Raw genomic sequence first — 19864 nt, forward strand, 5'->3', positions numbered from 1 at the left:
GGTGTTCCTTTTTCCACCTTGTTCCCGGAAAGTGAACGCACCAGGAGGTGAGCCCGCTTTCTTATAAGCCGGAACACGCACCGCTCACATCCGCCGGACGCCTTTTCAAAGTAAAACACTTCCGCCAACCGTGTGCTCAAGGGCCACATATATGTTGGAAAAGGGACGCACGGGCCAGCTCATTTGTAGATGAGGTTTAAAAAAAAAAAAAGATACAAATGTTTCAAAGTTTATTTTAAATGTTACATGACTTTATTACATTAGTATTATTACATTGTTAGAATATAATAATGTTACATTAAATTATTTTCCCAAAATATATTTTTATCAGGCGGCACGGTGGACGACTGGTTAGAGCGTCTGCCTCACAGTTGTGAGGTTGCGGATTCAAATCCCGGCCCCGCCTGTGTGGAGTTTGCATGTTCTCCCTGTGTCTGCGTGGCTTTTCTGCGGGCACTCCGGTTTCCTCCCACATCCCAAAAACATGCGTGGTCGGTTGATTGACGACTCTAAATTGCCAGTCGGTTTGAATGTGAGTGCCAATGGTTTGTTTGTTTGTATGTGCCCTGCGATTGGCTGGCGACCAGTTCAGGGTGTAACCCGCCTCCTGCCCGATGATAGCTGGGATAGGCTACAGCGCTCAGATGATTGATGGATATTTGTATCAATTCCAAAAAATAACCAATTATTTGAGATGATTCAATTGAAAAGAATAAACATTTGAAATTGACATTTTAGGGGAAAAAAATGTTTGAATGAATGCAAAAATATTCCTTGTAAATGTTGGCAGAACAGCCGCCTGTGGCCCGCGAGCCATACTTTGCTAACTGTCGAGTTGAAATCAGAATCATCTTTATTTGCCAAGTATGTCCAAAAAACACACAAGGAATTTGTCTGCGGTACTTGGAGCCGCTCTAGTACGACAACAGACACTTTTGAGCCATAAAGACATTGACAAAAACAGTCACTGAGCAATAAATGGTTGCTAGTTATCTGGTAATGCCGGTGCAATTGTTTATTTTTTTTTGACAATTGCAAAAAGATGCAGAGTCCTCTCGCACTTAGAGCAGTTTGAATGACTAATATAGCAATAGTCCGGTGCAATGACCATTGTGCAAAGGGTGCCGAGATTTCAAGGAGTGTACGCAGTTTAAAGTGACAAGTAGCGCCACAATCTGGGACTGTTGATTGTGCAAATGTTGCAGATACTCCTCAATCAGTGTGCAATCTGGGGCAAGATGCTACTCTGGCATGAGTGGCTGATATTGGTCAACAACAGATATGCAATTAAAATGCGTTTAATGCCGCAAATTAAAATGTTACTGGACTGCTTTAGTTTTTTTCTATTCCGCTGTCGGGAGAAAAAACCATTTCCATCCAAGAATGACCAGGTGATATTTTCGAGCGTTTCCGGTTCCTAATGTGACGTCACGGCGTCTGGCAAATCATAAGCGAAAGCTCGTGTGCACTGTTGTTGTAGTTGCGCATTGCCTCCGGCAGGGGACGAAGCGCGGCCCCGGCCCAGGACCCGGCCCGTGTTTGCTTGAGCGGTTCGGACTGGACTCTGCTCGGTCGTCATGAACGCGCTGGACTGCGAAGAGCTGGCGGACCGGCGGCGTCCGTGGGCCCGGTTCTCATCGTGGCTCGAGTGCGTGTGTGTGGTCACCTTCGACCTGGAGCTCGGACAAGCCATCGAGGTAAGGGCTGTTAGCTTAGCACGATTAGCATGGCTCGTACTGGGTAACAATGAGACGTGTTGCGTTTGTTGGTCTCGTGTTTCCCAACATTGTTGAGCCAAGGACGAACCCGGTTTACGTATGCGAAGTTTTATGGCACGCCAAATGACACAGTATACTCTAATGATCAGGGTCTTGTCTCAGTTTGTTCCCAAATGGACTTACTTGGTGTTCCGGAGAAAGTGCAAGTACATCTCAATGAATAAGCATATGGTATATTCTAGTTTCCAGAGATGGTGAATTTGATGGTGAATTTGGAGTTTTCGTTTGCTATTAACTATAAGCATCAAACGTATGCATATGTACAATTTTTTTTTGGGGGGGGGGGGGGGGGGGGGGAATATTTCACTGTGTGGGTCGTGCATCTTTATAATAGGAGTTTGTTTTTGAATGGAACTACCGAACTAATAAAAGCTTTTGACACAATTCTAATGTATTGAGATGTGCCTGGAAATCTGGGCTTGTCAAGTTCAACGCGAAGCTGCTCGACGTGCAGGAATTGAAGGAAAGCACGGAGGGAGATTTCGCTCTGTTTTTGGGACCAATTCAGCCACCGATCCCTGTCGTCCACACGCAAACCGTGAACGCGCTTGTTGTTTTCGATGGTGACGAATGAAATGATTCTTCTTTCCAGCTGGTTTACCCTCCTGACGTGAAGTTGACTGAGAAGGAGGTAAGTGTCGGTTGATGCTGGAAGGAGATCTTGCCAATGGAGTGACTGTTTTACTCTTCTTCAGAAAAGCAGCCTGTGCTACCTTTCCTTCCCTGATTCTTACTCAGGTAAATGTTGTTGCATGTTGTCACCCTGCCTCAGCTCATCCTGGACTGCGTTTCATTCCAAACATTTCAGGCATGCACAAACATCATCATCATCACGGTTCTTGAAATGGAAATGGCTTCCACCGCCCTTCTCGTTGGCATCCGCCTCCCGGATCTATGATGGCAATTCCCATCTTTTTTGGTCTCCGTAAAGTCCAACAGGTCTACAAATCAGCTGCTGCAGCCCTCACAAGGACACATCACCCCGTCTTAGTAACAAGCGGTTGCCGGTTCAATCTGGAACGATCGTTTGTTTGGAACACATTTCCAAATCCTTGCGATGACTTTCCCGGCGGCGGCACGGCGGGCGACCGGTTAGCACATCCGCCTCACAGTTCTGAGGACCGGGGTTCAAATCCCCGCCCCGCCTGTGTGGAGTTTGCATGTTCTCGCTGTACTTGTGTGGGTTTTTCCCCGGGTATTCCGGTTTCCTCCCACATCCCGCAAACAGGCGTGGTAGGTTGATTGAAGACTCTTAAGTTTCTCGTGGGTTTGAATGTGAGTGCGAGTGGTTGTTTCTTTCGATGTGCCCTGCGATTGGCTGGCGACAAGTTCAGGGTGTACCCCGCCTCTCGCCCGAAGATAGCTGTGATAGGCGCCAGCACGCCCGCGACCCGCGTGAGGAGAAGCGGACGGACTGAATTTCCCCCCGCGATACCTTTTGGACATCATACCGATCGCCAGCTCGTCGTCGTCTCTCCGCCTCAACGTCGCCACACTGGAACTCTCTTCGCCCTGTTCCAAGCAGCTCAGACTCCAGTTTCATCTTGAAGGCCAAAGTCTTCACAATTTCATAGTCCCACTCGTCTAGTCTTGTTTTTTTTTGTAAATTTGTTTTTAACCTCAATTTGTTTGTGTGATTTGTTTTGTCCTTTTGTACTGTGAAAAGTACCTTTTTTAAAAGAAAATGTATTGTTGTTATAGTTGCTGGTGGTCTTGCTTTGTTCCCCAGGATCCATCGGGGACACTCAGTTCAGCTTCAGGATGCGTCAGTCAGTCGGTCGCAGCCGTTCCAGACTCGCAGACGACGTGTACAACAGAGACGCCGCCGCCGCCCTGCAGGTGACCATCAAGGCGAGAAATAACCCAGAATCATCGTCACCAAAGAGTAGCCGATCGGAAGGTCCTCTTTGTGTCTCCATAGAGCGAAGCGTCTCATTTCTACGGTTACGTTTACTTCCGACAAGTCAAGGATGTGTCGGTGAAGCGGGGATACTTCCAGAAGGTGAAGTTGCGCCGCACGTCAGCTTGACGTCAAAATGTGTCTGAAACGCTGCGTGTGAGGCTGTGGAATGAATTGGATTGCTGAAAGGTAGAATGTGGAGGGAAGGGCAATATGTCAAACATCTGCATTTGTCTTCATTTTGGAGTCAATAGTTGCATATCTCCAAGTTAGAATGGTTTCAATTGGTTGAGAAGTCGATCAAAGTAGATATCATCTCTCATTTGGGATTTTCATTTTGAAAATGCACTTCAGTATTGAAGCCCGAAAGGAGCTGAACAGTTTGAAGTTGCAATCAGTGCTGAAGCGTGGAAGGAGGTCAAATCGTAGAATGATTTTTCAGGGAAACATTTTGGCGAATGGGGAAAAATGTCTTGAATGCCGGATGCTCTCAAGCATTGCCACAAACGGTCATGTGACCCGATGACGTATGTCGCGTGCCCGGGTTCCAGTCTCTGGTTCTGGTGTCCCGGCTCCCTTTCGTGCAGCTCTTTTACGCCGTGCTGCACGTCATCGCGGCCGACTTCTTCCACCGGTCGGAGCCCTCCCTGGAAACGGGTGATGTCACGACACACACACACGCAGGCGACCATGATGATGATGATGATGATGATGATGACGATGACGAGAATGACATCTTCCTCGTCCGCGCAGTGTGCAAGCAAATGGACCGGTGGCCTTTCCTGGCGCCTGGACTGACCTTGACCCTCCCCCTGATGGATGTGGTCCTACAGGTGAGGCCAGCGCATACTTTGATTTTGGCGCTACTTTTTCCTCGTCACTCGTCGACTTGATTTTGTCCTCAGGTCAGAATTCCGTGCCAGAATGACAAAGCGGGAAGTCCAGCGAGGGCCACGGCCAAGGAGGTCAGACGTTCTTTCTTCTTAACTCGCTCGACTTGATTTTGTCTCGTTCACAGATGGCAAATCTCGTCATTGCGTCACTGTTTGGCTGACTTGTGACTTGACAAAAACTCAAAAGACTTGAAACTGGACGTGCATTTGGGACTTCAAGGATTCAGGACTTGACTTAAGACTTGGTGAGGTGTTACGCATACATAGAGGTTAGATCAATTGGCCAATGTCTTCATAAAGACCAGATATTGCAGCTAAGAGCGCGCTGCGTCCATAGGCTGACTGGACTTTCCCGAGACAAAATCAATTGGGACTTGGTTAAAACTTGAGACTTGAACGTGTCGGAGTTGGTCTCATCTCCGGATGTTGTCGGGCGAAGCTATTAATTATTAACCATTCAAATGCCAGAACGGCGACGCGCCCCTTCCAACTGAAAAAGCTTGACACAATTGTTTTGCGCCGGTGCGCACCCAAAAAAAGGTTTCTTTGCTTCACGAGCACAAAAGTGAGGTGCGCCCACTTTTTCAACTGCATCACATTCAACACCGCAGTTTTACAGGTTGACTCTTTCTCAAAAGACAAAAAAGATAGCTGCCAACTTTGGAGGCAGGATTGACTGTTAAATGATGAACTCACAATCTGGTCAAGGTCAATTTCTTCATTTGAAGCGCAATTCCACAAGACGGGTAACTTTGCTGTGAAGTGGTCCGGGTCAGGACTTTTGGACAAATCAGGCCTTAAGTCAACATTGTCCTCGTGATTTTCACTCACCTCGCCTGTCAGGTTCGCACATTTTTTTAGGCAATAGTTTGACAGAAACTATTTATGATCAAGGATAGGATCGTTGATGTTGTTTTTTTAATCATGCTGTTATAGTGATGTGACAGCATAATCATTCAAGTACGCTTCATCCTTTCAAGAGCAATCGACTTTTAATTCTCAAGAATATTGAACATTGGCCAATCAATTCGTAAGATCATGTGAAAACAACCACACGCATGGTGCATTGTATTTATTGATTGCAGTCTCTCGCTCCGGCACAATTACCGGCCCATTCCTGAATGTCAATCGTTCAATGGTTTTTCTTCCCATTGCACAGTCCTCCGATGCCTGTGTAGGTTATTTGTGGGATAGAAGATCTTTTCCTTGCAGACACTACACTCACCTTTGAATTGTCAGTGAAATGGAAATGCGTCCATATTTTGCTTTATATTTTTCTGCTGTCACTCATTTTCGTATCTCGATTTTTGTTTACATTTTTTTATTGCTTACGTTCCTCCGTGAATCTATCCTCGTACTCTTAATTCTCTCATTTTCCTCCCAACTCTGTAATTGTTTCTAGTTAACACCCTTCCCCGAGCAATCGCGCGCCTGCACTGTGCACCTCCTTTTTTTTTTTCCTCCTCTGGAACGGCGAGCCGGGCGGCACCAGTGTGACCTCTTTTTTTATTATTATTGAATTTTTGGAGGCGCGCCTTTGGAAAATTAGGCCGCATGTACGCCCAAATGGGTTGCACTCTCGAGCCGTGCGCCTTAATTCCGGTTACGAAAGAAGCACGAGCGGTATAATAAGCAACGACAAGAAAGCAGCCCGGTGGGAAACAATCCCAAAGGTACGGCGGCGCAGCAGTTTGAACATTTTAGGACCAGACTACTCAGTTCCATGTTCTCCGGTCTGTATTGTATGTTGTTGTGGTTCACCGTACCAATTCTAATCCTCAGAATGCGGTACCGACACGGACTCTGCTGCCTTCCGTCCACGAGCTGGACCTCTTCAGGTCAGTTCCGCTTCCTATTTCCTGTCTGACCGACAGGAAATAGGAAGCGACATCATCAATCCGCCGACCTTTGAACTGTCTAGGTGTTTCCAGTCGGTCCTGATCCATCTGCAGATGTTGTGGGAACTCGCGTTGCTTGGCGAGCCATTGGTCGTCATGGCGCCATCCCCCACCGTCTCCTCGGAAACTGTTTTGGCGCTCGTCAGGTACCTGGCCGATGGCCAACCGGAAGACGCGCTGCGTGGTTGGCATGGTAACGGTGTTAGAAATGGAGTTAGCTCCAATTACAAGTTACCCTGTTGAAAATGTCATTGTGGTGTAAGTATTTCAATGACTTTCTCAAAATAATAATAATAATAGCACTCATTACATTCCAAGTGTTTGTTTCATTCTGTTGACAGCATTTGAAAAACCACCGTCCTAGAAGATGTGAAACGAATATCCCTTCATATGACAAACCAGACGTTCCATAAAAAGTCTGAAGTTATAAATACCAAGTGTTCCAAAGTGTAACTGTGAGTCAAGCCTTTTCAAAATCTCAGACAAACAATGAGATTGCAGCACACGCTGGCGCTTGGGGGGCCATATTTGGACAAATACATCATGTTTGAGACCACGAGCAGAGTGGCACATGACCCGAGAGAGCCAATCACGAGCATCTTCTTCAGGAGGAGGACGTGATTTGGCAAGAAATACTATTTTTAAGCGGAACTAAAATAGTCATTGTGAAATTTCAATTGAAAAAAAAAATGTAACGACACTTTGACTCCCAGTCATGGAACGACGTCATCTGGTTCCGTGGAAGTAGTTAATCTCCATCGCCGAATGTGCGTAACTGTGTCACCTCAGCTCCATCGCGCCGCTCAAGTTCTGCTGCGATTTCCGTCCTTACTTCACCATCCACGACAGCGAATTCCGAGAATACACCACCAAGACGCAGGCGCCGTGCGTATACGCGTCGGTCGCAGGTCCGCCGCCAGTCCTGTCGGCCCGCTTCCAACCCGAGCTGTGCCGTCCGTCTCCTTCAGGCCCAACGTGATTCTGGGTGTGACCAACCCTTTCTTCATCAAGACCTTCCACAACTGGCCTCACGTGCTGCGACTGGGAGAAACCACGAAGATGTTAGGTGATAGCACGCGTTGATCCCATTGGTCCTCTTGCGTCGAGTCCAAACAGATCAGAGATCAGCCGCCGTGTTCCGTCTCCTGTCAGGTGACGTCCCGAAGCAGCTCAAGGTCAAGAAAGTGGCCAAACTCAAGACGCTTGACACCAAACCAGGTCTGTGCGTGCGTGCGTGCGTGCCTGTTGTGTGTGTTGAGTGACGCTGTGGTGCTCGTGCAGGAGTGTTCACGGCATACAAGAGCTTCCTCCTCAAAGACAAGGTCCTCATCAAACGTCTGTTGAAGGTAACAGACTGCGAAATCCCAGCAGCAAATGACGCAAAGTCACGTGCGCGCCGCCTTTGTCTCTGCAGGGCATCCAGAGACGGAGGCCGTCAGAAGTGCAGAGCGCCATCTTGCGGAGACACTTTTTAGAGCTGACTCAGAGCTTCATCATCCCGCTGGTATGAAGAACACGACCGCCGACGATGATTTTTATACTTCAAGTCTGACTGGACTATCGCTCAAAACTTTATACAAACGACTGGCGCCTCCGTAGCGTTGTGCTCGGCAGGGTCCTCGAGGGTGCATGGGAGTTCGCCCGCCAGTCGACATGTGTTTTGTGGACTTGGAGAAGGCGTTCGACCGTGTCCTTCGGGAGTACGGGGTACCGAACCCCCTGATACGGGCTGTTCGATCCCTGCACGACCGGAGTCAGAGTTCGGTCCGCATAGGTGGCAGTAAGTCGGACTCCGCCGAGGCTGCCCTTTGTCGGCGATTCTGTTCATAACTTTTATGGAGAGAATTTCAAGGTGCACCCGAGGCGTAGAGGGCGTCCGGTTTGGTGGCCTCGGTGTCGCATCTCTGCTTTATGCAGACGATGCGGTTCTGTTGGCTTCATCGAGCCGTGACCTCCATCTCTCACTGGAGCGGTTCGCAGCTGGGATGAGAATCGGCACCTCCAAATCTGAGACCGTGGTCCTCGGTCGGAAAAGGGTGGCGTGCCCTCTCCGGGTCGGGGATGAGATCCTGCCCCAAGTGGAGGAGTTCAAGTCTTTCGGGGTCTTGTTCACGAGCGAGGGAAGAATGGAATGGAACGGATCGGTGCGGCGTCTCCAGCGATGCGGACTTTGCATCGGTCCGTTGTGGTAAAGAAGGATTACCGATCGAGCTACGTTCCTACCTTCACCTAGGGTCACGAGCTGCGGGTCGTGACCCAAAGAACGAGATCCCGGATACGAGCGGCCGAAATGAGTTTCCTCCGCAGGGTGTCCGGGCTCTCCCTTAGAGAGAGGGTGAGAAGCCGCTGCTCCTCCGCATCGAGAGGAGCCAGATGAGGTGGCTGGGGCATCTGATGCGGATGCCTCCCCGGTGAGATGTTACGGGCACTTCCCACTGGGAGGAGACCCCGGGGACGACCCGGGACACGCCGGAGAGACTACGTCTTTCGGCTGACCCGGGATCCCCCCGGAAGAGCTGGACGAAGTGGCTGGGGAGAGGGAAGTCTGGGCGTCCCTGCTGAAGCTACGGCCCCCGCGACCTCGGATGAGCGGTAGAAAATGGATGGATGGAATAATTTTGTACTGTACAGTAATATGGGTGCATATGGCCTATAAAAAAAGTGCTTCATGTAACGGACAATCGGTTACATCACCCCTATTAGTCCATTCTATTGAGGTTCTGCTGTAATTTAATTTCTAATTTGTATGGTTGCAAATGTTTGTTTGGTTCCAAAAAGGTTTTCAAAAGGGTGTTTTAGTTTCAAGCGTGTGGGTGTGATAAAAGTCAAATCATTTTCACTTGTTGCGGGTAGGTCACCTGCGATAATCGGGGGTTGACCGTAGTCACCGTAGTAACGCTGCATAGCCCTCACCTTTTTCCATTTTCAGGAGCGCTACATGGCCAGCCTCATGCCGCTCCAGAGGTCCGTGACGCCCTGGAAGGTAAGCGACACCAAGTGTGACATCACATCGGATTGTCAGCGAGCGCTAACGTCGGACTTTGTGCAGACGCCCCCGCAGATTCGTCCCTTCAGTCAGGACGAGTTCATGGCAGTGCTGGAACGAGGCGGCCCTCAGCTGACCTCTGCGCTGCGAGGCGATTGGACGGGACTGTACAGGTGTGGCCGTCATCCCTGGACGTCAGTCTTAACGACGGCCGCGTTTCGCTTACGATATATCCGCGTTGTCCACAGGAAGTTCTTCAAGTCTCCCAATTTCGACGGCTGGTACCGCCAGCGTCACCGGGAGATGACGCGCAAACTGGAGAGTCTCCACCTGGAGGTCATCTGCGAGGCCGTGAGTTGTCGTCCTTATAGCGACAAGAGTTTCCTTCCTCTCCTTGTGCTGACAAGAGTGCGGCGTGTCCCTCAGGACCTGCTGGGATGGACTCGGGACAAATCGGAAGTCGAGATTGTGGACTTGATTCTCAAGCTACGAGAGAAATTGGTGAGCTGTCCAATTTGATGAAAAAACCTTTCGAGTTGCACCAAAGTCATTTACATGTTTGGATGTAATTGCTGAAAATGTGTGCATAGACTGGGAATAATTTAGGACTGAATTGTTGAGATGGAGCTGAAAACTCCTTTTCACCATCTCTGCTGGCCGAATCTTTGGGGCGGGGCTAAAACGGGCTCGCGCCGACGTCACCATGAGTTGGCTCTCCAGCGCTCTACCAACGAGCCCCATCGATGTTACTTAGTAATAATAGCTCGGCCATTTCTAGCACAACTATATCGTGCAGTTAGCCATCCAGCTCCTTCCTGACCTCTGAGGGGGGGAATTCCCTGGCGTGCGTTGGTGGCGGATTCCCCCGTGTTCCGCGGTTGCCAGGGTGGCGCCGGCCGGGGGACCGTGGGGCCCCCTGCGCCGCACGTACGTCCACACAATAGAGACACTTAAGAGGAAGCTAACCGTTTATGCGAGGTCATCCAAAACGTCAGCGCCTCGCTCGGAGTTGTTGTGTATGGGTGAACTATGAACCGTAACCACGAGCGAACGCATCCGGTTGACAGGTGAAGTACGTTCAGCGGACAGGCACTATTTTTCTGAATTTTACTTATTCAAATTTGCCAGGCTTTTTAAAAACACTCCCCTGTGTTTTTTCGGCCTCTTTGGTAGTTTTAAAGTGAAGGCTGTGGAATTTCAACCCAGCTGAAAGCCGCTTGAACTGGTGCTTTTCTTTTCAGCTGAAAGCCGGAAGGCTGCAGCTGCAGCCGAAAGACGACATTTTCAACAAATTGGAATCGTTGATCACATCCATCGTGAGCTCGCTGCCACAAGACCTGCACGACGTCCTCAACGCACACGCACGCACACGCGATCACTCCCACTATATCAGGACCACGGCAGGTCAGTGAATGGAACACGATGCGATACGGTTGGATACGAGCTACTGGAGAGTGGAAACGGTCAAATGTCTACAAATCGTAAATAGTCCAGATTAAATGAGACTCGAGCATTTATTGGAATGTTTGGCATCCTAACATTGAATAAAAATCTCTGAATTTGGAAAAGACAATGTACAAATCAGATGCTTGAGGAAAGTCAAGTTTGTGACTGCGCTCGGTCGGTCATCTTTTGTGGCTGCTCCACCACGGCGCCCCCTGCTGCCTGAGGACAGAATCTTTCTCCTGCGGACTGAAGTGAAGGATGCCGAGGATGGCGTTGAGCGTCTGCCGCCTACCGCCGGCGTCCGGCAGCGTCAGGAACTTGTAGATGACGTTCTTCAGGTACTCCACGTTGGAGCCCTCGCGCTTCTGCTCCCGGATCAGTTTGTCCAGCTTCACCCGGAGCTCGTCGGTCTCGTCGTCGTGGCGTTGGGCGTCGGCCGCCAGTTTGGCGTGCAGCCGGTGGACGTCGTCCTCCAGCTGGCGCTTCTGCCGCCTCAGGCCCGCCACCTCCACTTCCTTTCGAGCCAGCTGCTCGGCGTACAGGAGCAGCGTGGGCTCGGCGTGCCGCAGGGCTCGGCCGACGGCGTCCGCCTCACGCTCCTCCTCCTCCTCCTCGGAGCGGAAGTCCTCTTGTGACGCTCTTTGTGCGAAAGAGTCGGAGTCGGGGGCGGGCGCAGCGGCTCGTAAGCGCTCCAACTCCCGGTCCTTGTCATCCAGCAGCGCGACGGTCCGCTCCCTTTGTTTGTGGAGCTCGACCTCCAGACGCAGCAGCTCGTCGCGGCGCGCCGCCTGCCTCCGCTCGGCTTCCTGTCGCTGGCCGTGCAGCAGCGCGGCGGTGTGCGCCTGCTGTTGCTGCAGCTGGTGGCGCTGCGCCACGGCGGCCTTGTCGCTCTCGACGCGCAGGTTGATGTACTTCTCCCTCAGGTCCGCCAGCTGCTCGCGGGCCTGACAGCCCTCGTCAACGTCGGTGTTCTTGGGCGCCGCCTACGTGGAAAGCATTTATTCCAGATTATTCAGTTTAAGATCCATGAACGAGTATGCTCTTTGTCCTACGTGACTAGTGAGGCAAAACTGTGCACTAGTACTATGAGTGACAGAAAATGTATCTACCGCTTCTCTCGTCACACGATGAGCGCACAGATTTCAACTAGTGCACAGTTTTGCCTCAGCCGAGACCGCTCTTGGTCTCAAACATATTTGAAATGTCTGGGACTTTGGAGCCAGTGGAGATTGATTGAATCGGCCCCACTTTTGGTAGTTTTAAAGTGTGTGCTGACTGACACTGACCTGCTATTCTTCAACTCATAGGGAGAAGCCCTTGGTAAAACAACAGATTCAATGGTCTCGGTGTTGCCTGGGTTTCGACTCCCTAAAATCTCGGCCTCAGATATTGTGGTTGTGAGCACGGGACTACCTACTCGTAAAAGACATGGCGTTTGAGCATGTTTTCCAGATCTTAATATTGCGCATGATCTATTATCAGTGAGGACAAACGAGTACATGGACCGGAGGTGGGCATCGAGGATACGGAAGAAACGCTCAGACGGCTTTCCGTATACCTTGGCTCGTAGCTTGTAGCCCTCCAACTCGTCCTTGAGCCGCCGCAGCTCCTCCTGCTGCGCGGCGGCTCGGACGGGTTCCGGCTCGCTCGGAGTCCTGACGGGCGGGTTCCTCTGAGCGGCCAGCAGCAGCTTCTTCACCTTGTCCAATTTGTCCTTCAGGGCCGTCACGTCCAGCTGAGAGTCGTCCGGGCCCGGGTCGTACACGGCGGACCTGCCGGCGGCCAGCATTTTGTTCTCCGTGTCCAACTGCGCCAGCCGTTCTCGTAACCTCTGAGTCGACTGCTGCTCTCGCTGCCTGGCCTTCTCGCAAGAACCCAGAAGATCCGAGAGCTCCGACACGCGCTGCTCCAAATCGGCCACCCGAAGCTCCGCGGCGTGAGCGCGCGCCTCCTCCTGACACACCTGCGCGCACACACACACACACACACACACCTACCTGACGTGCTTCTGCTGTGATGTGCGAGAGAACCTCAGATTTCGCCTAAACGTGTATGAGGCCTACCCTGAAGTTCTGGTCGTGGAGCTGCTCCTGGAGGCACTTGTCGAGCTCAGTCAGCTCCCGCTGCAGCCCCTCCACCCTAGGATCCGCTTCCTCTCGTTCCTCCTCGGCCGCCCGCAGCTTCCTCCTCAGCTGGTCGCGCTCCTCCCTGGTCTGCTTCAGGAGCGCCTCCGACTCAGCCCCACGGTCCGTGGCGTGCGACGCAGCCGGGAAGTTTGCGTCGGACTCGTGCAGGCGGAGCTCGGCGTCCTGCCGCAGGTCCCGTTCCTGCTGCAGGATCTTCTGCAGCTCCTGCAGCTGCTGCAACTGGTCGCTCTGTTCCTGCTCCCGCTCGTGCTGCTGCGTGATGACGCGAGCGCGGCTCTCGGCCAACTGCCGCCGGAGGGCCCGGACCTCGGCCTGCTGTCGCGCGGCGGCGGCGTCCAGGCGCTCCTGCAGCTGTGCCACTTCCTGCTTGAGTTGCCGCTTGTCGGCCTGGAAGCTGGCCTCCATGCGAGACTTCTCCTGCATCACGGTGGCCAGAGCGCTGGTGAGCGTGTCCAGTTGGTTCTTCAGCTGGACCTTTCTGCGTTCCGCTTCTCCGTCCTGTCGCTGCTCGGCCGCCGCGCTGCCGGCTTGGGACCCGTTGGGACCTCCCGCTTCTGCCGCATCGTCCTCTGTCACGTCTCCGTCCCCACAATCCTGAAGGAAGGCAGCCCGCTCGCAGAGCTGCCGGTTCACATCCGCATCCCGGGAGCCGCTCAAGACCTTCAGACTGGCCTCCAGGGCCTCCTTTTCCTTCAGCAGGCTTTTGTACGCGTGCACCACATCCCTGAAGCGGCTCTGGTACTGGGCCAGCTGCTTGTTCTGGGACTCGACCGTTACCAGAAGATCCTTCCTGCTGGGGCCCCCACCGAAACTCATCCCAAACTTCTCCATGACCCGGGTCCGCTCGGAGCGATCACACTGGCGCCGTCTCAGCTACGCCCGAGCCTCGATGAGACCGCTGCGAGGATGAAGACGGCGTGAAACGAGGCTCGTTGGCTGTCTTAGCTTCTCTGACATACGGAGATAAACTTGTTTCACGTAAAGCAGTAGTTCCTCGTTGCGGAACGAAGCAAGGCACACAATCTTAAACCGTGCCACTCAAAGGTAACGTTATTAATGCTGTGCGTTGAACGGCGGCATCTGCGCGCACTGTGGTCACACCCAACCTGAATAGCGATCGAAGCGCTGTCATAATAATGAATGTTATTTGTATTGCATTTTACATCCATTGATCTCAAAGTGCGACAGAGCATCCAGTGTTTTTCACTGCGTTCGCGTTATTCATCACATGAGGCATTTCCGGTGGAGAGGATATGCGGCGTCAGTTTTCCAGTGTCCGTTTGTTTCAAGCTACTGGGGTTCCCGCTGATAGAAAAATAACCTCGTTCTTGAAATAACGCGGGCTCGTATCATGGATTCACTAGTTCAGTGCTGCTACTTTAAGGTTCAAATGTCATCAAACGTTTTGACAGTTTAAAACCGAGGGGATGCAGCCAACACTGCGATGTGTCGCTACGTTCAGCGTCAGCTCGGTTTTGGTGTCACGTTGCGTTTTCCTGGCGACCGGAAGTTACGACGCCACTTTACCCCAAACGCGGAAATGCTGCGTGCCTCGAGCCCATACTGATGACGTAGATCTATAACTTTCTTCACACTAACCAATGGGAAGTGATACTGAGATCACCGGCATCGTCTTGAAAGAGCTGTCTGATAATGCTGTTCTCGTGCAAATCAATTAACCTGTGAAATTTTACGCACATACCTTTGGAATGTGTTAATATGCACGCTAAATGAGAGTTCAACAAAAGTAAAAGACTTCAAGTTAAACATTGCGAATCACCTGCACCGACAATCCGGTTCTCACCTTTTATGTCCGACATCGGTCGTGTCGCACTGAAACGAAATCTGTTTGAATGAGTGCGTTTCATAGTAAGGGGTGCGAAGAAACCTTAGCCTGAGAAGTCAACCAACTGCCGCCATGTTGTCTTGAGCCGGAAGTGAGGTAGGTCGCTACCATTTATTTATTTATTTTTAACCATCACAGCTATGACACTAGCCCGAACTCGATACGCCAGCCGGCGAACCGACGTGCCGACGTCGCAGCCATGTTGGAGAGGTCGACATTTCCGTCAACGGCAATACATTGGCATGGATATTCAAATTAAGCCATAACATGCTCATTTCTCATGATTTTCGAGAGGTTGTTTTTGACAACGCCATCGCGTGTGCTATCAATGCACAACATTTGATCAAAGAAGCCTTTTAACAGTTATTGTACTTGTGAATTTGGTATACTCCCTGTTCCCTTGTTCTAATTGTTCAGCTTTGTACGCAACCGTATGCAGCACAATGTACCGGCACCCTCGGCTTTTTACTTTTCTTGCAGTCCACAAACGGAATGAGCTGATGACTCGGAGCTCCCGAGCTTCGCGTCGCCGCCGACGGCACGCAGCTCAAAGGGGGAGTGTCGTATCGACCTCTTCATATCTGTGTTATCAACACTACAAATGGACATTTTCACGATTTTAATCTGTTTGGAAAACAAACTCGTTGCTATAAATGAGCTCATTTGTGACGACCTAGTGGATAATGTCGACGTTTGGGAGGACGCCGACCGTGCAGAACCCAGGTTGAAATCAAGTTTTCCTGTGACGTCACTCGTTCGGCGTCGGCCTGGACGTGGCACCGAGGGAGCGCTGCGAGCTTTCAATTTCAGCTAGTTTCCGGCTTCGACCGTTCCGCCGCCGAACACGAACGAGGACTTCCGCTCTCCTGCCGAACCGGACCGGGACGCTCGAGTCAAAATGGGGCTGACGATCTCGGCGATGTTTGCGAAGTTCTTCGGCAAGAAGCAGATGAGAATCCTGATGGGTGAGCGCCGCTAAACTAAGCTAAGCTAAGCTAAGCTAACAGAAGCTAGCCGACGAGTTGGTAAAAGCTTTCGAAGCCGCCGGCGGCGACAGTGTCTTTTTCTTGTCACGTGACAGTTGGGCACCTTTTCTCGGTTCCAAATCGAAACAAGAAGAAGCGGCGAACACTGCTTTGTAGTTTCATTGCATAGAACGACTTGCGCCGAGTTAGCCGTCCCAATACACGAACGTGCCAATGTCGTCTTGTCTCATTCAACTTGGAACGCTTGATGACTTGTGTGTGTTTTGCTGCGTGACAGTGGGCTTGGACGCAGCTGGGAAAACGACCATTTTGTACAAACTCAAGCTGGGAGAGGTCGTCACCACCATTCCGACCATCGGTAAGCAGGCACGCCTTGCGTCATCACATCGCAACGAATTACAATATGGGGAAGGACGGAAGGAAGGAATACATTTGCATCCGTCCCGACGGGACGCCGGCGTGCTGGAGCCTGTCCCAGCTGACTGCGGGCGAGAGGGGGGGGGGTACGCCCTGAACTGGTCGCCAGCCAATCGCAGGGCACAAACAAACAAGCAAGCAAGCATTCGCACTCACATTCGCGTATGGGAGAAAAGTTCATTCAGGACTCATGAGCAGTGCCGGGGAACAACAACTTGCATTTCAATACAAAATCCATGTAACATTGTGTTACATGGATTACAGCAGCTGTTGGAAATGTACATGATTCCGATTTGAACAAATAGATGATCTTTGAGTTCATATTACTTCGTCCGACAGCCGGCCGACGCTTGCCAACTCTCTGGTCCACGGTTCGAAGAGTTTGGGATTTTCCATTCTCGTTGCTTTCGATTGCGTTTTGACTTTTCTTTTGGAAATTCAATTAGTTTGATGAGTTTGTATTTTTTAAATGCTACGTTTGAGTTTAGTTTTTATTAGTTTCTGCATTTTCGTTGTTTGTTTCGGGTGAGATTAAAAAAAGATCACTCGGTATTGCGTCATAAAAACTCAACACAAAAGAAATACAAACATTGTCGTTTGTATTTTATTTTGTTTCCGAAAATGTTTTTTTTTCAATTTGAGTTGACTTTTCTCACCTCTGATCATGTGCCCTTCTGCCGTAGTCTCAAAAATGAAATGGTTTTTTTTCCAGATAGGATGTTCTGTCAGTTGGTCGCCAGAGATCCGACTTTTGAACACTTTCATCATCAACATTTGGGACTTTTTATGGAACATTCATCCGTCTCGTTGTGATATTGTCTCAAATTGTTGTCCGCATGCTGTACACATAAAATGTTTATGATGTATTTACATTCCATCGTGTTTTGGTATCATTTTAGTGTTGGTGTAAAGAGCAAAATAACGATCGATTGCCTTCATCCACTTTTTGGGAGGAAACGTCGGAGAGTCCTTTTGACGCATTCCTTTGAAATGAAGTCGCGCAAATGTCATCGAAATGTCGGTGAGTTGTGTGACTTTGAGAAAGTCACTGAACGAGTTCCACGACGACTCCTCGATTTTCAACAGGGTGACTCGCAATTGGAAGCAAGTCCATTTCCAAAGTCATCTTGCCAACTGTGTACATGATCTCGATTCATGAAACACAAAATCATTTTCATTGTTTGTTAGCTATATTCTGGTTTTTGTTGGCTGGAAGCTATTCTGATCAAAATTAGGCATATCAAAAAAATGGCCAAATATTTCACTGTGTGTGTGTGTGCGTGTGTGTGTTGGGGTTAGTGACACGACTTTGACTTTTCCAATTGAACAGCCTCACAAAATTTGGCTTTTGACCCGATTGAGATGCCGCTGAACTTTATGTGCACTTCCTCTCACATTCCAAAACATTGTTCACGTCCTTGAAGACTGGAAATTGTCCATGGGTGTGAGCGCTTGTTTGTTTATGTTTGGACTGCAATTGGCTGGCGACCAACTCGGGTTGTAGCAGCCTCTCGCCCAAAGTCGGCCAAGACGGACGGACGGATCCTGTGGAAAACGGGCACTTGTTGATGTGAATGTTTTTGAATATTTCAGGCTTCAATGTGGAGACGGTGGAGTACAAGAACATCTGCTTCACCGTTTGGGATGTTGGCGGCCAAGACAAGATTCGCCCTCTCTGGAGACACTACTTCCAGAACACACAGGTGACACACACACGCACGTAGGGTGAACCTCCGTTATTCTTCGGGGGGGGGGCGCGCAAATGTATACCAACACACTTGGAACACATTTCAACTGACTGAAAGACATTTTGAAGTTGTGTCAAGCAACTAAATGTTGGCCCAGTTCTCCAACCGACAGGCAGAGCGAGCTTTGTCGCTCACACTTGAAGTTGACTGGAAATCTGACACATTAAACCAAAGACACTTCAACATTGGAAATGTAAACCAATCCGTATCATTTTATCAAATAGAAGGCCACAAGCATATTGCGGAATGCCATAGACGAGCTGACGGACTTCAGCATAGCCGTTAGGGTCACTTCAAACCGAAACGCCGGGAGGGGCGGCACATACAAAAGAGCATCCGACGATACTCACCGGCACGGCATAGTTTCTCGGTGACTCCGGAACCCCCGACGTTGTGAGTTGCCGACCTTTTCTTCTTCCTGCTGGACATTTCGCCGCACGTCTTCCAGTAGAACTCGGTGCTGCCGGCCATGCTGTGTCACAACTCGGCGCTGTACTAAATGTGCAGAACCCCAAATTCACACTCGTCTGTATACTGTAAAAAGCCAGAAGTGCTTGCTTAATTCATACCGCAGCCTATTTCGAGGGTGCGAAGGATGACGCGCGACGTTGCGCCGCTTCGCCTGGAATCAGGGTTGTCAAATATACGGCCCGTGGCACAAACCCGTCCCGCTAGGATGAATTTTCGTGACAAAATCGATTGTGTTGTCGAGGACGAGGGATTCTTTTTATTCTGATGCTCGTGTGGAACACGGGGTGGTAATAATTCGGAAATTGCTTTCTTTGTGCAGTACTGCCGTTTTCAGGTGCAAAGAGCTGTGCCTGAAAACCCAGTCACTGGGATCAGTTCTTAGGCACACACACGTGGTTGACAAACTGAAGCAGAATTTTTCAGAAATCGGAAGTCGTGTTGTCAAATTGAAGGGAAAAACGAAAATGGTCCTAATGCACTTGTTTTGTTTCCAAACAAAGGGGGAAAAGTATGATTTATGATTGGATGAAGTATGACATGAAACGAGGCTACGAGCAGTTTGACACGCGTCGTGACTTCAACGGTCCTTTCCGCCCGCAGGGTCTCATCTTCGTGGTGGACAGCAACGACAGAGAGCGAGTGGCCGAGTCGGCAGACGAGCTTTCAAAGATGGTTAGTGACGCCGCCGCCTTCGGCGTGGCGAGCCGCCCGTCGCGTGACGAATGCCGCCGTTGCGTCCGCAGATCCAGGAGGACGATCTGAAGGACGCTGTGATTCTGGTGTTCGCCAACAAACAGGATCTTCCCAACGCCATGGCCGCCAGCGAACTCACTGACAAACTGGGCCTGAACAACCTGCGCAGCCGCACCGTACGTATCGCTCGACACGCCCGAGCCGCTTTTCTGAGCGCCGTCTAATCTCCCGTCTGCACGTGCTCAGTGGTCCGTGCAAGCCACCTGTGCCACGCAGGGGTCGGGCCTGTACGAAGGCCTGGACTGGCTGTCCAACGAGCTCGCCAAGCACTAGACCGGCGGACGAGGAGGCGTGGAATTTCACAGGACTGGTTCTTCTTTCTTTTTTTTCTTTTTTTTTTTTTTTTAAATTATGTGTCAGCAGGAGGCAACTTGTCGGACTCCCGTTCTTCTCTTCTCGAGTTCCTCGTCTTCGTTTTCCTACGCATGTTTTTACCGAGTCGTGTGACAGGACGCGTGCGGCGGGGCCGGCGGCCGTCGCGCCGTGCCCACGGAGGCCTCGTGCCCCTCGTCATTGATGTGAAAAGCAGCGATTGATGCAATAAAGGTGTTTTTCTTTGGGATCGTCTCGGTTTCATCGCGTGACCACATCCGAA

General features: G+C 50.6%; 3 protein-coding genes across 17 annotated transcripts; 2 read left to right on the plus strand and 1 right to left on the minus strand.

Annotated features, from left to right (window-relative positions):
- Positions 1 to 28: 28 nt before the first annotated feature.
- On the plus strand, positions 29 to 15564 carry dennd6b (DENN/MADD domain containing 6B). 13 transcript variants are annotated; one of them, XM_061762637.1, is made up of 21 exons: positions 29 to 47; positions 1501 to 1697; positions 2371 to 2409; positions 2474 to 2516; positions 3508 to 3617; positions 3700 to 3780; positions 4230 to 4511; positions 4584 to 4643; positions 6354 to 6409; positions 6493 to 6615; positions 7259 to 7354; positions 7438 to 7535; positions 7622 to 7687; positions 7751 to 7815; positions 7884 to 7973; positions 9399 to 9452; positions 9519 to 9628; positions 9704 to 9806; positions 9882 to 9956; positions 10697 to 10859; positions 12622 to 12902. In XM_061762637.1, exons 2-21 carry the CDS (start codon positions 1578 to 1580, stop codon positions 12900 to 12902), a joined length of 2115 nt encoding a protein of 704 aa, XP_061618621.1. In that variant the 5' UTR covers positions 29 to 47; positions 1501 to 1577. The 13 variants fall into 13 exon arrangements, with proteins under 13 accessions (XP_061618621.1, XP_061618623.1, XP_061618632.1 ...); XM_061762639.1 differs by lacking the exon at positions 29 to 47 and having other exon boundaries at positions 1481 to 1697; positions 4230 to 4335; positions 4432 to 4511; XM_061762642.1 differs by lacking the exon at positions 29 to 47 and adding an exon at positions 2587 to 3011 and having other exon boundaries at positions 1639 to 1697.
- gcc1 (GRIP and coiled-coil domain containing 1) lies at positions 12944 to 15230 on the minus strand. Its single transcript, XM_061762730.1, has 2 exons — positions 14853 to 15230; positions 12944 to 13946 (listed from the first exon to the last, which is right to left on the minus strand). Exon 2 carries the CDS (start codon positions 13877 to 13879, stop codon positions 12944 to 12946), a length of 936 nt encoding a protein of 311 aa, XP_061618714.1. The 5' UTR covers positions 13880 to 13946; positions 14853 to 15230.
- A 66-nt stretch (positions 15565 to 15630) lies between the features above and the next one.
- On the plus strand, positions 15631 to 19829 carry LOC133472201 (ADP-ribosylation factor 5). Of its 3 annotated transcripts, none has more exons than XM_061762745.1 (6): positions 15634 to 15859; positions 16158 to 16238; positions 17891 to 18000; positions 19117 to 19188; positions 19260 to 19385; positions 19456 to 19829. In XM_061762745.1, the coding sequence occupies exons 1-6, from the start codon at positions 15793 to 15795 to the stop codon at positions 19540 to 19542; spliced, it is 543 nt and encodes a 180-aa protein (XP_061618729.1). In that variant the 5' UTR covers positions 15634 to 15792; the 3' UTR covers positions 19543 to 19829. The 3 variants fall into 3 exon arrangements, with proteins under 3 accessions (XP_061618730.1, XP_061618729.1, XP_061618728.1); XM_061762744.1 differs by lacking the exon at positions 15634 to 15859 and adding an exon at positions 17010 to 17318 and having other exon boundaries at positions 16152 to 16238; XM_061762746.1 differs by lacking the exon at positions 16158 to 16238 and having other exon boundaries at positions 15631 to 15859.
- Positions 19830 to 19864: the final 35 nt, after the last annotated feature.

This window comes from Phyllopteryx taeniolatus, chromosome 22 (assembly GCF_024500385.1).
Source record: "Phyllopteryx taeniolatus isolate TA_2022b chromosome 22, UOR_Ptae_1.2, whole genome shotgun sequence".
NCBI classification, from domain to species: Eukaryota; Metazoa; Chordata; class Actinopteri; order Syngnathiformes; family Syngnathidae; genus Phyllopteryx; species Phyllopteryx taeniolatus.

Bases quoted from the DNA above. Each gene is read 5' to 3' on its own strand.
- dennd6b (XM_061762637.1), top strand. From the start codon at position 1,578: ATGAACGCGCTGGACTGCGAAGAGCTGGCGGACCGGCGGCGTCCGTGG. The intron at 9,453-9,518 runs GTAAGCGACACC...GACTTTGTGCAG, and splicing joins GGTCCGTGACGCCCTGGAAG to ACGCCCCCGCAGATTCGTCC. The intron at 9,957-10,696 runs GTGAGCTGTCCA...TTTTCTTTTCAG, and splicing joins TCAAGCTACGAGAGAAATTG to CTGAAAGCCGGAAGGCTGCA.
- gcc1 (XM_061762730.1), bottom strand. From the start codon at position 13,879: ATGGAGAAGTTTGGGATGAGTTTCGGTGGGGGCCCCAGCAGGAAGGAT.
- LOC133472201 (XM_061762744.1), top strand. From the start codon at position 17,150: ATGTTTATGATGTATTTACATTCCATCGTGTTTTGGTATCATTTTAGT. The intron at 17,319-17,890 runs GTGAGTTGTGTG...TGAATATTTCAG, and splicing joins CAAATGTCATCGAAATGTCG to GCTTCAATGTGGAGACGGTG. The intron at 19,189-19,259 runs GTTAGTGACGCC...TTGCGTCCGCAG, and splicing joins CAGACGAGCTTTCAAAGATG to ATCCAGGAGGACGATCTGAA.